This window comes from Natator depressus, chromosome 10, assembly GCF_965152275.1.
Source record: "Natator depressus isolate rNatDep1 chromosome 10, rNatDep2.hap1, whole genome shotgun sequence".
In the NCBI taxonomy this organism is placed as follows: domain Eukaryota; kingdom Metazoa; phylum Chordata; order Testudines; family Cheloniidae; genus Natator; species Natator depressus.
The window spans coordinates 29,944,034-29,957,660 of NC_134243.1; the positions used below are offsets into that span (position 1 = coordinate 29,944,034).

The 13,627-nt window shown below is 46.8% G+C and overlaps 2 protein-coding genes across 13 annotated transcripts in view; one reads left to right on the forward strand and one right to left on the reverse strand.

Moving 5' to 3' along the window:
- UBN1 (ubinuclein 1) overlaps positions 1-13,028 on the reverse strand; it is a 34,491-nt gene extending 21,463 nt beyond the window's left edge. For all 3 annotated transcript variants that reach the window (XM_074965550.1, XM_074965551.1, XM_074965549.1), the window contains exons 1-7: positions 12,934-13,028; positions 11,402-12,268; positions 9,746-9,832; positions 4,839-4,934; positions 4,428-4,562; positions 3,547-3,650; positions 1,034-1,472 (exon numbers count right to left, since the gene is read on the reverse strand). In XM_074965550.1, the coding sequence (XP_074821651.1) occupies positions 1,034-1,472; positions 3,547-3,650; positions 4,428-4,562; positions 4,839-4,934; positions 9,746-9,832; positions 11,402-11,644 (1,104 nt within the window). In that variant the 5' untranslated portion in view covers positions 11,645-12,268; positions 12,934-13,028. The remainder of the gene's footprint in view (positions 1-1,033; positions 1,473-3,546; positions 3,651-4,427; positions 4,563-4,838; positions 4,935-9,745; positions 9,833-11,401; positions 12,269-12,933) is intronic.
- A 145-nt stretch (positions 13,029-13,173) lies between these two features.
- GLYR1 (glyoxylate reductase 1 homolog) overlaps positions 13,174-13,627 on the forward strand; it is a 68,131-nt gene continuing 67,677 nt past the window's right edge. For 9 of the 10 annotated variants that reach the window (XM_074965558.1, XM_074965560.1, XM_074965557.1 and 6 more), the window contains exon 1: positions 13,174-13,290. In XM_074965558.1, the coding sequence (XP_074821659.1) occupies positions 13,253-13,290 (38 nt within the window). In that variant the 5' untranslated portion in view covers positions 13,174-13,252. The remainder of the gene's footprint in view (positions 13,291-13,627) is intronic. The other variant, XM_074965559.1, reaches the window with a different exon arrangement.

The following is a 13,627-nucleotide window of genomic DNA, read 5'->3' on the forward strand; positions in this document are numbered from 1 at the left end:
GGTTAGGACCTGAAGTCTAAATTTAAATGTTAGTAGCAGGACAGAAATGTCACCATGACATGTCCATAAACAAATGACACGACAGCTCTTACAGAAGCTGAAATACCAAATGGTTTTTAGAATGCAATTCCCTAAAGTATCCTCAAGAGGCTCAATGTTTACTGCCTCTCAAAATCTCCATATCAGTCTTCTAGAATTAAAAGTACTCTCTCCCTTCTCCCCCAATGGTCAGTGCCAGACAGGTGGGATCTGAAAGTCAAGCTGGGTTCTTTCTTTCCATCTCAGACCTGTCTGCCACTGAGAGAGACGCGGCGGAAGTGTGTTAAGATATAGTTAAGCCTTAACTGAGGCATCCACCTCTGTGCATCTCAAGGTGAAGATTCTGTAACTGGAGCTGAGTTAACAATGCTAATGAATCCTCATTCCTGGATATATGGGCTCTACAATGTTACAAGATGTCAAGAGAAGCCAAAACTTATTGCTGGCGTCTGCTTGTTTTAGTGTACAGGAAGCTGAATGTAGCACCACTTCAGAGTCATATTTCTCACCACCACTGGATTTGAAGGATATTATCCTGTAACTTGGCTTCCAGCTTCACTGCCTTCTATTATAAGCCCACTCAGGTTAAGTCAGTCATGGAAATTAGAGATGGAACTGACTTATTAGATCGCCAAGTCCCTGTCTCTCCAAGACAAGGATAAAGGTTATGCTTACCAACTACTGAACGTAGTACGCTTGAGCTAAGCAGCATTTTAATATCATCTCAAAGCACTGTGTGCAGAAGAAGTGCAGCAAAAGCTGGGGTGACCCCTAGCTGGACTACACCTGGCTCTACACACAGTCCCTCACTTCCATAAGCGGGGGGAACTATGTGAAGTGAAGCCAATCCTATGTCAGACAGAGGCCCACCAGCTGGTGGAGCTGCAGACTCGCCTGCGTACGAAACAGAAGAGGCTTGTCCTCCTCCATCAGCTGCACAATCCATCCACCCCCTACTGAGCAGTACACCCCATGCCTAATCTAGCTGCAATACCTGAGTCAGCTCTTTGATGCGTTTCTCCAATATGGCTGGTACTCCATCTGGGAGGGAGGGTGGCTGTTTGAACTCCTGTTCCAAGCCGATCCCAAGAGGGTCACTCCCATCTTCCATGTCATGGAAAGGACTCCCTTCTGGAGATTCGTTGAAGAGATGCTCCAGGTCTAAATCGGTCAGGGAGTCCATGGCAGTGGCTGCCTGAAGCAAGTCACTGTCACTGGCGTGGCCAAAGAGAGATAGCAAAGGATCAGACATAGTCTCCACTTCCCGCGGGGCCGGAGCTTCTGCTGGTGAGGGCGTCACTATCTTCTGCTCCTCATCTCTCTTCTTCTGAGCTTCCTTCTCCTTCTGGAATTTCTTCAGCATCTCTTTGACACTCAAAGCACCTGAATATTTCTTCTTCTTCTTCTCCTTACTGGCATTCAGTGCTGTGAAGCTGTAAGCAAGGGAAAAACAAGAACATCCTTATGACAATAAGCCCCATAAAGGGAAGGGAATATCGCAAGAAGAGGGGAGGAAAGAGGAAATACCTTTGTACTAGCTCAGAGCATCAACCACGCATGCTGATCTCCAGATGAAACTTACCCAGGACCTACTCTGCCCTACCCCTAGTTCCCCCAGAACATGGAGCTACTGCCTCTAGAGGCCACTGCTAGGAATTTAGCACTGTGTTATGAAAAGTACAACTTTGTACAGCACCAAGTGTTGATAGTGACTCAGGGATATTCCTGTTCAACATACTATTTTTTTTAGATTTACTTGACTATTAAATGTTCTCCCTTCTAGTTCTAGCACATAATAAGTTCACCTCCCATTTTACAATCCACTAGATCTCTTGTACATACTTGTCTGATCATTCTTATGTCAGACTTCATGAATATGTTTCCCACGGAACAGTAGTTAAGTGGGGAGTGAAGATGTTTAACATGACTACCCTCAAACACGTTACTATATCACAGAGGAAACAGCTGACAGACCATGGGAAATGACGGATGGTCCAATGCACACCAGCCACCTTCAGCAAGGAAAAGCTTAGAATGCCCATTACAACACTGTTCTAAGCTCTCCACTTGCTCCCCATTTGGTTCCATCACCACTCTGAGGTCTTGGCCCTAATGTTAAGATTTTTCATGCGCTACAGTGTAACTCTCTTAGAGCCTACCTCCCCATCTATGGCCCACTCACCATAAGCATTCCAGGTGAAACTCTTGTGAGCTATGTCTTAGAGGTGCAGGGAGGGCAGGAGATTCTTGGTGCAGGGCAGACGTGGAATTCCTTATACCAATGATAGGTCGTGCATAGCATTAGGCCCTATCTCATGCACAAGTCCTCTCTTGGTGATGGGACCTGGTATGGTGGAGCTTAAATCTCCTGCTCCATCAAGGTATGCTTTTAATTAATCAGGTGCATGCAGCCCAGATAGCACAGCAACGAATGCACTAGAAGTGCACAAATAGAAACTGAAACCATTTGCACTAAAGACTGAAATATGAGAAGAGTTGATTTGAAAGAAGCCTTTTGAACATTTCCCTTCTAGTAGCACCACCACATCAAATTCCCTTTTTTGATTGACTTTCAAGGTTCCAAGCACTCAACATGACAGGTCAGACAGCTTTTGAGAGAGAGACAGGACTGGAACAATAATATGTTGCCAGAAATGAAACAGCACAAAAGAAAAGAAAACACAGGGAAATAATTAAAGCGAAGGGGGAAGAGACCAAAGGGGAAAGGGCATCCAGCCAGCTGCAGAGAGGGGAGGGGTGAGTGGGGGAAGAGAATAAGGGAAAGAGCCTGTAAGGCAAAGAAAGCAGATACAGAAATCAAAGTAAAAACTGCAGCTGTTAGGAAGCATTAGAACACTTATAGTGACAAAAGGAACTGGTTACATTTGTAGCCCAACAATGACAAGCCAGTTTCAAAGGAGAGAGACTAAAGAGAGCAAGCACTCAAAACCAGAAATGCCTTCCGCAAGGGGTCAAACATCTGCCTAGGGGTGGCATCAACACACTGCTTTGCATTTCAGTTCTGATCACTTGCCCCAGCTTTCTAACACCTAACACTTCATGCTCCTTCCCATCCTTCCCTCCCTTGCTCTCCCCATTTCAATATCCATTATCCTCCTTTCAATCCCTCTTCTACACTTACCCCCTCATGCCATTCCCCCTCATCCATCCCTGTGCCTGTCACAAATAGAGAACACAACTAATGAAAAGAAATGCAGCTAACAAGCCAGGTGCCCCTCACTGCCCCAACCCCTTTGCTTGGATGCTGGGCCCTTTCCCCCTAAACCTGCATCTGGCTTTTTGCCCACCTGGACTGTAAATTCTTTGGGGCAGGGAAGCATCTTCCTAGGAGCTTATCCAGTCCCCACCATGACAGGCTCATATCTTGACTGGAGCTTTTGGGCACTACTGCAGTACAGATAAATGCAATCTGGCCTCAGAGAGGCGGGGGTAGACTGGCACCCAAGAACTTCCGTCGCCCCCTGAATACATAGGGCTCCTTCTCACCCGGCTTTGGGGAACTTGGATTTTTTTGATTTCTTTTCCTTGTCGTAGGAGTCATCTTTCTTCTTCTTCTTCATCTTTTCACCTCCTTCTTTCAACTTCCGCTTCTGGGGATTAAACACAAACCAGAGTCAGAGAGGGTGGGCTGCACAATGGTGACCTCTTGTCCCTGGGAGGCCCTTCTAAGCCCTACTTCCGATCCACCACTAACAGCCTTTGAATGTCTCAAATCAATCCCCACTGGATACTAACCCATACCACATACACATAGCACAGCACATAGCTACTGCCTGCTCTAGCACACTATCTTCAGCTCTTCTGGGATCCCTCTAGCTAAGCCCAGCACCACATGAACAAAGACAACTGAATTTCCCATCTCCCTTTTATTCAGGTCCGTTTAGTGCTGGTGAAATGTGCCTGTTTGATAGCCCTGGAGGTTTAAACCCTTCAAACAGCAGGTACCACAGGGCAGTAGAGCAAGCTTCCCCAGCAGAGCCTTCCCTTCCCAACATACCTCAGCACCAATGTGAAGGGCTCATCCCTGGGGCAAGAGAGGAGGATATTTCCACTCCCACCTGAGCTTCCCTGCTAAGATTCACCAACTCCTAAGGGTGATAATTGTGGTGCCATTTCTCTTCTAGGAACGAATGGAGACCACCCACTCATTCTACACAAAGACAGCTTTCTCTGGGTTACAGCCAAACAGGATAGGATTTGAACCAGTGATCTCGGGCTAAAAGCTCCTAATATCTCCATAACCAAGCCCCCCAAACCAGCCAGAAACCCAACCCAAAGTTACAAAATATTATTTCTCCGGCAGCAAATCCAACCTATCCACTGAAATTTAATGACAGAAAATACTCCCTAATTGCAGAATCTCTAACCTTGGGAGATTTCTTCTTTTTCTCTTTGATAAAGTCATCCTCCGATTCAGATGCCTGTCGGAACTGCAGCGTTCCCGAGTTGATGTAAAACCCTCCATACTTTGTAGTTAGAGAAGCTGGAACAAGCTCGTCGTACTGGGAACAAAAGAAAGAACCATCTATTAGTGGTGTAAGTTATTCTGTTCCCATGTTAGATAGTAGCGGGATGGCACGCTCCCACTCCCCACTAACAAGTCTCCTTGTGGGACAGCGTGTCTGAGAACTTGGTATTCTTCCACCCTGCAGATGCCCCTGGAGTTGTCATTGCACTGTCCCAGCATGCTCCTTCCCTGCACTGCACTAACACTCTCCCACATGCCCACCTGCAGCCCTAGAAGCAGCTGAATTTATAGCCCTTCATTCATTACTCACCGCTTCAGAATTATCAATGAAGGAATCAGATTCGTCGTACCCATACCCCATATCAATCAAGTCCTGCATACGGTCCTTCCTGCGTTTCTTGCCACCCTGAAATGATAGAGATCGATCACATCCCCCTCTCTCCTCAGTCTATTGCAGGGACCAGTCCTGACACAGGAGGCTGGCACTTCTTCCCAGCCTAGACTGAGGTAGCACTCCTTCTTTTCACTCTTCACATCTCCAGGAAGGGGCCTAGCTGGGTGAGCACCAGGGCTGGATCCCAGGCTTCTCACACATGAGTACAGACCTCCTCCAACAGGAAGGGGCACTACTCTCTAATCACGTAACCAGAGTAACATTGAGTTGAATTTATTTCTCCTCCATTGGCATGAACGAAACAGCAATACAAGAAAGGCAGACAGAGACCTTAGTACCAGTCTTTAAAAAGGCACTCAACACCTACAAACCCAACCCAAAGTGATAAAAAACCCTGTGCTTCCTCCCTAGGCCATGCCACTAAAGCCACCCCCTTAGAACAGATTAACCACTGGAACAAGTTACCAAAGAAGATGGTGGGATTCTCTACCACATCGTGTCTTCAAACCAAGATTAGGTGTCTTTCTAAAAGATCTGCTCTAGTTCAACACAGGAATTCCAGAGTGAAATTCTCAAGCCTTTTTATGCGGGTCAGCCTGCAAAATCAGTTTTCAAACTGTGGGGCATGCCCCAGGAGGTTATTGGGGAGTGGATGGGGCAGCGCAAGGACCTGACTGGTTAAGAATTTTTCTTGTTTCTTCAGAGTATTGTTGATAAACTAAGAATTCCCCTCACAAGCTGAGTCGCCAGCTGCCGCTCTCACTGCCATGCTGGAAGATGAAAAAGGGAGGGAGGAGCAGCAAGGGCGCATGACCTCTCCCTTGGCAGGAGGGTCCCCATTCCAGCTCACTCGCCTCTACAGAGGCTGATGTGCAGGCGCCCCCTTTGGAGGTAGTTCCTCCCTGTCCAGACAGGCTCTTGCGCATGCACGCTGGGGATTGCACCAGGGCCAGAGGACCCTGTAGCCTGTGAGTGATTCTGTGGGGGTCCCAGGGTAGAGGTACAGCCCAGCTGTCTGTGTCCTGCTCAGATGCTTACAGGCTGGGGAGCAGTGGGGGACCCCAGCCAGGATGGGCTCCCAAAGCCCAGGCATCCATGGAAATACCATTTCTTAGGACACAAGACATGAATCTCCTGGGGGTGGGGGGAGCACACAGCAAAAACATTTGGGAACCTCCAGCCTAGATGATCATTATGATCTATTCTGGCCTTAAGATCTATGAATATCTATGTAATGTTTATCGCGCAATGTATTTAATTTAACATGTTGTCCGTTCAATTTCTAATTTAAAAAAATACAATTTGATACCAGGGCTGGTGGAACAGCAGAAAACGATATTTATCAGTATTCATCAAATACATTATTTGAAGGGTATTTCATCAACTACAGAGCTCATCAGATACCGCAAAACTTATTAATTGAATAAATTATTCACTTTATACTCAATTACATTTGTTGAGTGATGTTTGCCAGGTACTGTCTGTGACAGACTGACAGTATCCTGGACAAACCTCAATGAAGTAAGTTAAACTTTATTGATTTAAGTTTAACATCTTTGGAATACATTGTATTAGAAATTAAAATGTTTATGTACTATTATGGCATTATATGGAACTGCTTTAACAAACAAGATTAATGCAATCTCTGAAAGGTAATAGGTACTTCAAAGGTCTTTTTGGAAAGTGTGAAATGGATTTCCTAGGAAGCCCGCTGGGGTGAGGGGAATGTAAATTCTCCCCTCCAAGCCAACTTTTTGAAGGTATCTACTGAGAGACAGACGCATTGGAAACTCCAGATCAAAGACCCCTGAACTGTATAAAGGATGAACCGAACACGCTATGAACATGTTTGTTCTGACCTGACGTTGTGATGAACTAGTCACCACAAGGAATCCCCCTTGAACGGGGTTTGAAGGACAGTTGGTGCCAGAAGCCATGTTAGGGCTGGAGTTAATTCTGTTGGCTTATCAGCATACAGGTAGGCTCTTTTATTGCTTTTAATATGCTTTCTCTGTAATGCTTTTTATCTTACGAACAAAGTAGGCTTGCATAGGAAGTGCTGTGTGATACCTTGTAACTAGCAATTACACCCATTAACGGTCTCTGAAAAGAAAGCAAACCGGTGTCCCTGGGCAACCTGTCAGTTCAGGGAAACACAGTGGAGGTAGGGAAATGTGCAACCTGGACATACCCCAGTCAGAAGGGAGAGGGACGCAGGACTCCTCTGAAAAATGGTTGGGGTGCTGGAAGCCAAGAGTGGGTGCCCTTGCTGGACCACTGAGGGGAAATATAAGTGCAGTTGCCCTGAACTATGACACTATCTGGCCAACCCTACTTACCGGCAGCCCTTGCTTTTCTTATGACAGATCATGCTGTACATTTTCTTGTGTGGTCTTCAGTGTCTCCCACTTCCCTATCGTTTTTTCCTCCCTCTCTTCCATCCCATGTTATTGTGGTGTCTACCTCCTCTCCCCAGGGCTGGCAATTTCCCAGGAAAAACTACTTTAGGACAGGGAGCTGGTAAATACTGGGCTTAAACCCAGTTTAAACCAGGAAACTGGGGAAAATAATTGCATCGGTGTTCAGCAAGCATAGAATGAATCTTTTCAAGCGTTGGATACATCCTTTCAAAACTGAGGAATAGGCTCAGTCTATCCACTATATCAAAGCTGGTCTTCTGCTACAGGACACTTTGTGGCCAATGGACCTGGACTGGTAGCCTGAAACTCTGTGTGCTTTTGATGGCTTAATGTTTCAAGCTTACAAATCTGCATTGTCGTTTTCATATAATCAAATGTTTTCAACTTTTCTTCATAAAATATTGAAAACTGAAATGAGTCATGATGTGTAATTTCCTTGAGAAAATACCAAAATGTATACAGATTTTACAATGTTCATTATTACAATTACATATATTCAGCTTATGACCACTGCAGTTTTACTTTGTATTTGTACAACCCTAAATTAACTTCTCAATCTACTGCCTTATGTAACTACAACTGGAATACGTAACTCAAACTAAGTGTAATGTGGTGTCATTAACAAAACCGTTTTTAAAATAGAAAAGGCCTTACACTGGGACTAACTAGTTTTTCCCAAGCAAGTAAAAATCATAATTTTACCCGGTAAAAACCATGCCATCCCTAGTAAATACCATGCCAATCTGGTAAATACCATGCCAATCCTGCCTCTCCCATATTTCCTCCTGCCTTTCTTCTCCCACCTCAATCCCTAAAATCTAATACCATATTTCTTTTGAAACGTCTCATCAATCTCTTCCTCATGTCTAGCCACTCACACCCCTACAGACACCCACACCAGGCACCCAATAGCCAGAGGACTCAAGTTTCTGACCACAGCAGGGCATTACTGTATAGAGGCAATGCCCAGGTGAGAGTCCAAGTGATAGGAAAGGAGATAGCACTGGGATCCCTACTGAGCGGATATCCCTGGACTCTGTTTGGAGCCTTTGTCTTTCACATTAGCCTCTAACTAGTAAGTGCCTGATAAATTTGAAGCCTTACCCCCCACAAAAAATCCTCAAGAGAAGAACCATTAGCATCCCTGCAAGCAACACCACAGTGAATTGACCCAATTCTTGTCAATTTCACTGTTGTCCATAGGATTCAGTAGAGCAGCAGTGAAGACTGGCACCACTCTGGTTGCAGTTTGGCAAAGTTCTGAGCAGCAACAGAAGCTCTGAAGCTGTCTGAAGATTTAAGATGACAGCATAGCATCATTTTACACATGGTTTAACATTTGGAAAGTGGCTTTTACCACCATAAAGGCTAAGTTTTGTTGTTTTTTTTTTCTTCTTCTTTTTAAATGAAAGCTTAGATTCAAAAGAATTTGATAGCACTCTACCAGGAGAATTCTCACTTGCCCTGGGTGAACATACTGTTTGAGCCCTGCTTGTTATTGTCATGGACTTCTTTAACCTTAACATCTAAGGCATATCCACCAACCGAAAAGACAGGAGAGTTGTTTACTGAGAGGTGCAGGGCTATTTCTGATGATGACTTATTTTACCACCATCTGGATGATTGAGTGAATAGCATGTTAAAGAAATGCAAAGAATTTCTGAATTTCTTTAATTAAGAATAGCAGAGCTATTTTAACCTAGCCTTCTGACTTCAGGAAAGCAGGGGGGCCCATGCTACTCTACCGCTCCCTGGTCTCCATTTTATTAATATCCCTCTCCAGAAAATAGTAGAAGTATCTACCCTCCAAACAATGCTGAAAGCTTTCCCAAGCAATAACACAATGAAATTGAAACCTAATTCTTGTCAGTTTAACTGTTGGGACCTCCTGGCCTAGACATCATGTGTAAAAAAAATAAAATAAAAAGAGCGGTGAAACTGACAAGACAGGTTATTTTTCCACACTCTGGTGCAGCTTGGCAAAATCCTGTATGGCAGCAGAGGTGCCAGAAATGCATATGTACAGACTTAATAGATAGCACTACATTCTTTCACACTCATTTCATCTTAGGAAGGTTATATTCACAAAGGCCATTTTTCCTTTAAAAAAAAAGTTTACACACTGCATTAGTTGATGGCACATGTAACTAACAAGTGAAAATAAGAAGCCTTCACTTATTGGCCAGAATTTGTCTTTACTAATGGATGCTAGGACGGAGACAATCAGAGAAAGTTATTTTCCAGCTGGATAAAGGATCTCACCAGAAATAGGGCATAAGAACCAATGGCCTTTATTCCTAATGAAATACGTTTAGCAGAGAGGCAAGAGGTTGGAGTGGAAATAAGCTAACAGAATTACTCATTCTGGTAGAAGAGAGTGTAGTAGGAGGATAAAACACATACGTATTTCTCTTCGAACTTCCTAGCAAGAGCTTCCACTTTGTGTCTTTCCTTTTCTTCATCATTGAAGGGATCACCAAGGTCTTTCTTCTGTGAAAATGAGCAAAGGCAAACATAAGAATCGACTCCATCACACTGTCTGACTGAGAAGTCCCAAGATGAGCGGAGCCTCTGGAAAGAAGCTTACACAAACCACCTTCAACATGCTGAAGAGCTGTTTTCAGTGGATATACTACTGCAGCTCTTTGCACAATGAGAGAACCATGTTAGGGGGTTCTCAGGGTGCAAGGAATAACCAGCAACAGAGAATATACACAAGGATTGAAAAATTTAACCAGACACCCACTGGCCAAGAAGTCAAATTACTAGCCAAAAAGAGAGAAGCCAAAAAGGTGAAGTAAGCCTTCCATCACCTTTCATTGAGGTTTCATGAGAAACCCAAGCCTCCATGGACAGTTACAGAGAAAAAGGGGAAAGGGGATGCTGGGATTCATTCCAGGTCTCTGCTCATGGATTTCATCATTTGTATTACTGCTGGCTAGCAGCTGACTAATCTGAATGCTCATTTTCTCCCTCCGGCAGCTAGAAGGAAGGAATTTGCTCTTGTTCTCTTCTCCAACTTGTTACATCCCCCCAGAGTCCTGGCTGCCACCCACACAGACGCATATGTTCTCCCCACTCTGCCTCCCCACGGCTTCTGTTCTTCAAGTCGTCCTAACATGTAAATAGCCCCAGTGCCTGCCACTGCTGCTCCTCTGAGCTTTCTCAAGCAGCCACATGAAACCATCAGTTGACTGCCCAGATGGTTCTGGACAACAGACATGAAACTGACTAGAACTTGTTAGTTTTCCCAAGCAACACCATAATGATGTTACCAGCAGTACCACTGGACGCATCCATTGCAGACTGAGGAAATCAGTATTTGTACAGATCAAATTAACAACAATTCTAGCTCTTGCAGGGCACTTTTTGTCTTTTAGATCTCAAAGTGCTTTACAAAGGAGGTCTGTTTTAATTTTGAAGCACTTTGCATTTAAATGAGTCTTTAAAATCAAAGTTTAGTTTCTGCTGAAACTGACTGGTGAGCCCTCTTATGGAAAAAGTTTCCTACTCACTATTGGCAAGTGAATTTCTCAGGTGCTGACTGACAGCAACTTATGTACAAAGCAGGAATCAGAGAATGCTCAAATTGAAATATCTGTGTACAGTATGAGTCTGTCTCTCTGCAGACTCCCACTGTACAAGCTGTATGGAGAGGATCTGCTTTGAATGTTCTTTTAAGGATATTCATGTTTCAGGCAATCCAGGTACCAAAAAAAGCACTGCAGTCAGTCTGGATCAAGTCAAATCATCATTATAGGACACTGTCTGTTGTGCTTTCCAAACAGCGTTTTATCCATTTCAAAGGAAATTCTAATAAGACAAAAATATAAAGGGAGTGCTGTCCAGCAGTAAGTCATCCTGGTTTCTATTTCCAGTTCTATCATCAAGTTGGTGTGTGATCATTGACAAGTCATTTCACCTCTGTGCCTCAGTTTCCTTCCCCATCCTTAAAATAAGGATAAAAAACATACCCAGCTCCCAAGAGAGCCCCAAGAATTAATATTATGAAGCAATCTGAAATCTTTAGTTGAAAAGAGTATGTTATTAGATGCTCACCTTGTCTCCTGAGGAAACACCTTTCACTTTCCCTCGAGTATTCTTCAGAAGCTCTGGGTAGAAGAACTCTGGGCACCGTTTGTGATCTGGCTCAAATAGGGTGAGTGTGATGCGAACTGCTGCTGCAGCTGAGTCCTGGGGCTGCTCTGCTCCTGCAGCATCCTCTTTACGAGGCTTCTTCAAGAAAGTGTTGCTTAGTGGACTTGGCAAAGAGGTGAACTGAACCCTGTGGGGCTCCGTCATGGCTATTATCAAGTCTTAACAGGTCTCATGGCATGGTTTCCATTAGTTCAGAGAAGTTCTGGTGAAACCTTGTACATGTGCATACATGGGGACTGCAATTGCAAGGACAAACAGAGATGTTTAAGGACACAGGAGCACATTGGAGGCAGAAAAGATTATTGGAGTTAGATGTTTCTATAAGGAATGGCAAAGACTGGCCTCTCACAACTTGCTGCATTCATCAGAGAAAGGCCGATTCTCAGAGCAGAAATACCTCTGAAGCTTGCAGTCCCCTACATTTTAATGTCTATCCATCTGTAACGTTACCGCTTTAATGCTGCAAAACTCCATTTCTACAGGGTGGAGAGAAAGGAAAACAATAATCTGGTGCACAGTGCAACCTCCAGAAAAAGCAGTTTTAATGACTGAACGCTCCTTTGTCACAAACACTGGTCTGGACTGTGCCACGTTGCATCAGAGCTTTGCCCTCGATGGCAGATATCAAAAGGCAAGGAGAGCCAAATATACCCGCTTCTCCTCTGCACTGTGCACATACACATGTTTGCTACTGTCAGATGCCTGGTCCATGCCCGAAGATCAGCACTCATAAGACTGCCTCCCAAAGAGACTTCTTCACATTTCTGACTGGAAAGGAAAATAAAGATCCAGCTTAAAACCAAAAGGATTTTTTTTTTTTGAGGGGAAAACACCCTCCCCCGCCCCCAATCCAGCTCAGATAAGCGAGATTTAAAATAACACCCCGGCTCAGGAAAAAGCCTCAAAAAAATCAGCTCCGTGACAACAGGTACCCGGCTCAGAAGCTGATCCCCAGAGAGCGTCCGGGCCACAAACCCAACGCGCCACAAACCCCCTGGGGGAGATACCAGCTGTTGCCTCACATGCTCCACCCAGCCCCCAGGGAATGGGGGAGCCTATGGCCCAGCTGCCCTCTGCAGCCCCAAGGAACGGGGACACCCCCTCAGGCCATGCGTGTATCGGATCCAAGCCCAAGGGAAGGAGACCCCACACTGCCCGGGGGAGGGAGGCCCTTCAGGCTAGGTACCCCAATAGAGCCCAGAGAAAGGCAACGGGGGGCGGAAAGAAAGGGAAACAGCGGCTCTAGGGGCGGCACCAGCATCCCCTGCAGCTGGTGAGCCCGGGGGCGGCCAGGAGAGGGGCCGGGGCCGGGGCCGGGGCCGGCTACCCTGCGCCGCCCCCGGCGGGAAGCGGACGAGGCGTGGCCCAGTCACGCCGCGACCCGGGGGAGGTGCCAGTGCGCCAGGCTCTGCCCCGCTCGGGCTCGGACTCACCCCCGCTCCAAGCTTGGCCGCCTCGGCAGGCTCCCAGGCCGGATCCGTTCCCTGCTCCCGTATCACGTGCCGGAGGCGCTACCCCGCGCTGAGGTGGCCGGGCAGGGTCACGTGACACTCCCGAGCCCAATGGGCGAGGAAAGGGTAGTCACGCGCGGAGGGAGCGGCGTGGTGACCGCGCGCCCGGATCACGTGACGCGGCCTGCCCTATCCCGGTGGCACCGCCCCCTCCGCTGAGGCTGGCCGCGGCGTGGGTGGTGCCCCCCCCGGCCCGTCCCGGCAGCCCCTGCGCCGTGCTGCTGCTGGCTGAGTCGGTAAGATGGCGGCTGTGAGTCTGCGGCTCGGAGACTTGGTGTGGTGAGTGTGGGGGCCGGGAGGCTGGGGCAGCGGGCGCGGGGGTTGGCGGGAGCTAGCCCTGCAGGGAGTAGGGGCCGGGGGGATACCGGAGTGCAGGTTGAGAGCGGGGACCGGGTTAGGGGACCGGGGGCTGGGTGGGACCGGGGCGGGGGCGTTGCCGGGCTGTCTGTAGCGTTAGCGGGCAGACGTAGGGTTGGGGGGAGGGTATAGGTGGGACCGGTGAGGGTAGGCGCCCGGGGTGGGGTAGGCCGGGCTCTCTCACCCTGAAGCGTTGGCGTAGGGGTGGGAGCAAGCCCCGCCTTCCCCACGTGAAGGGGCCCGGGCTGTTGTTCTGGAC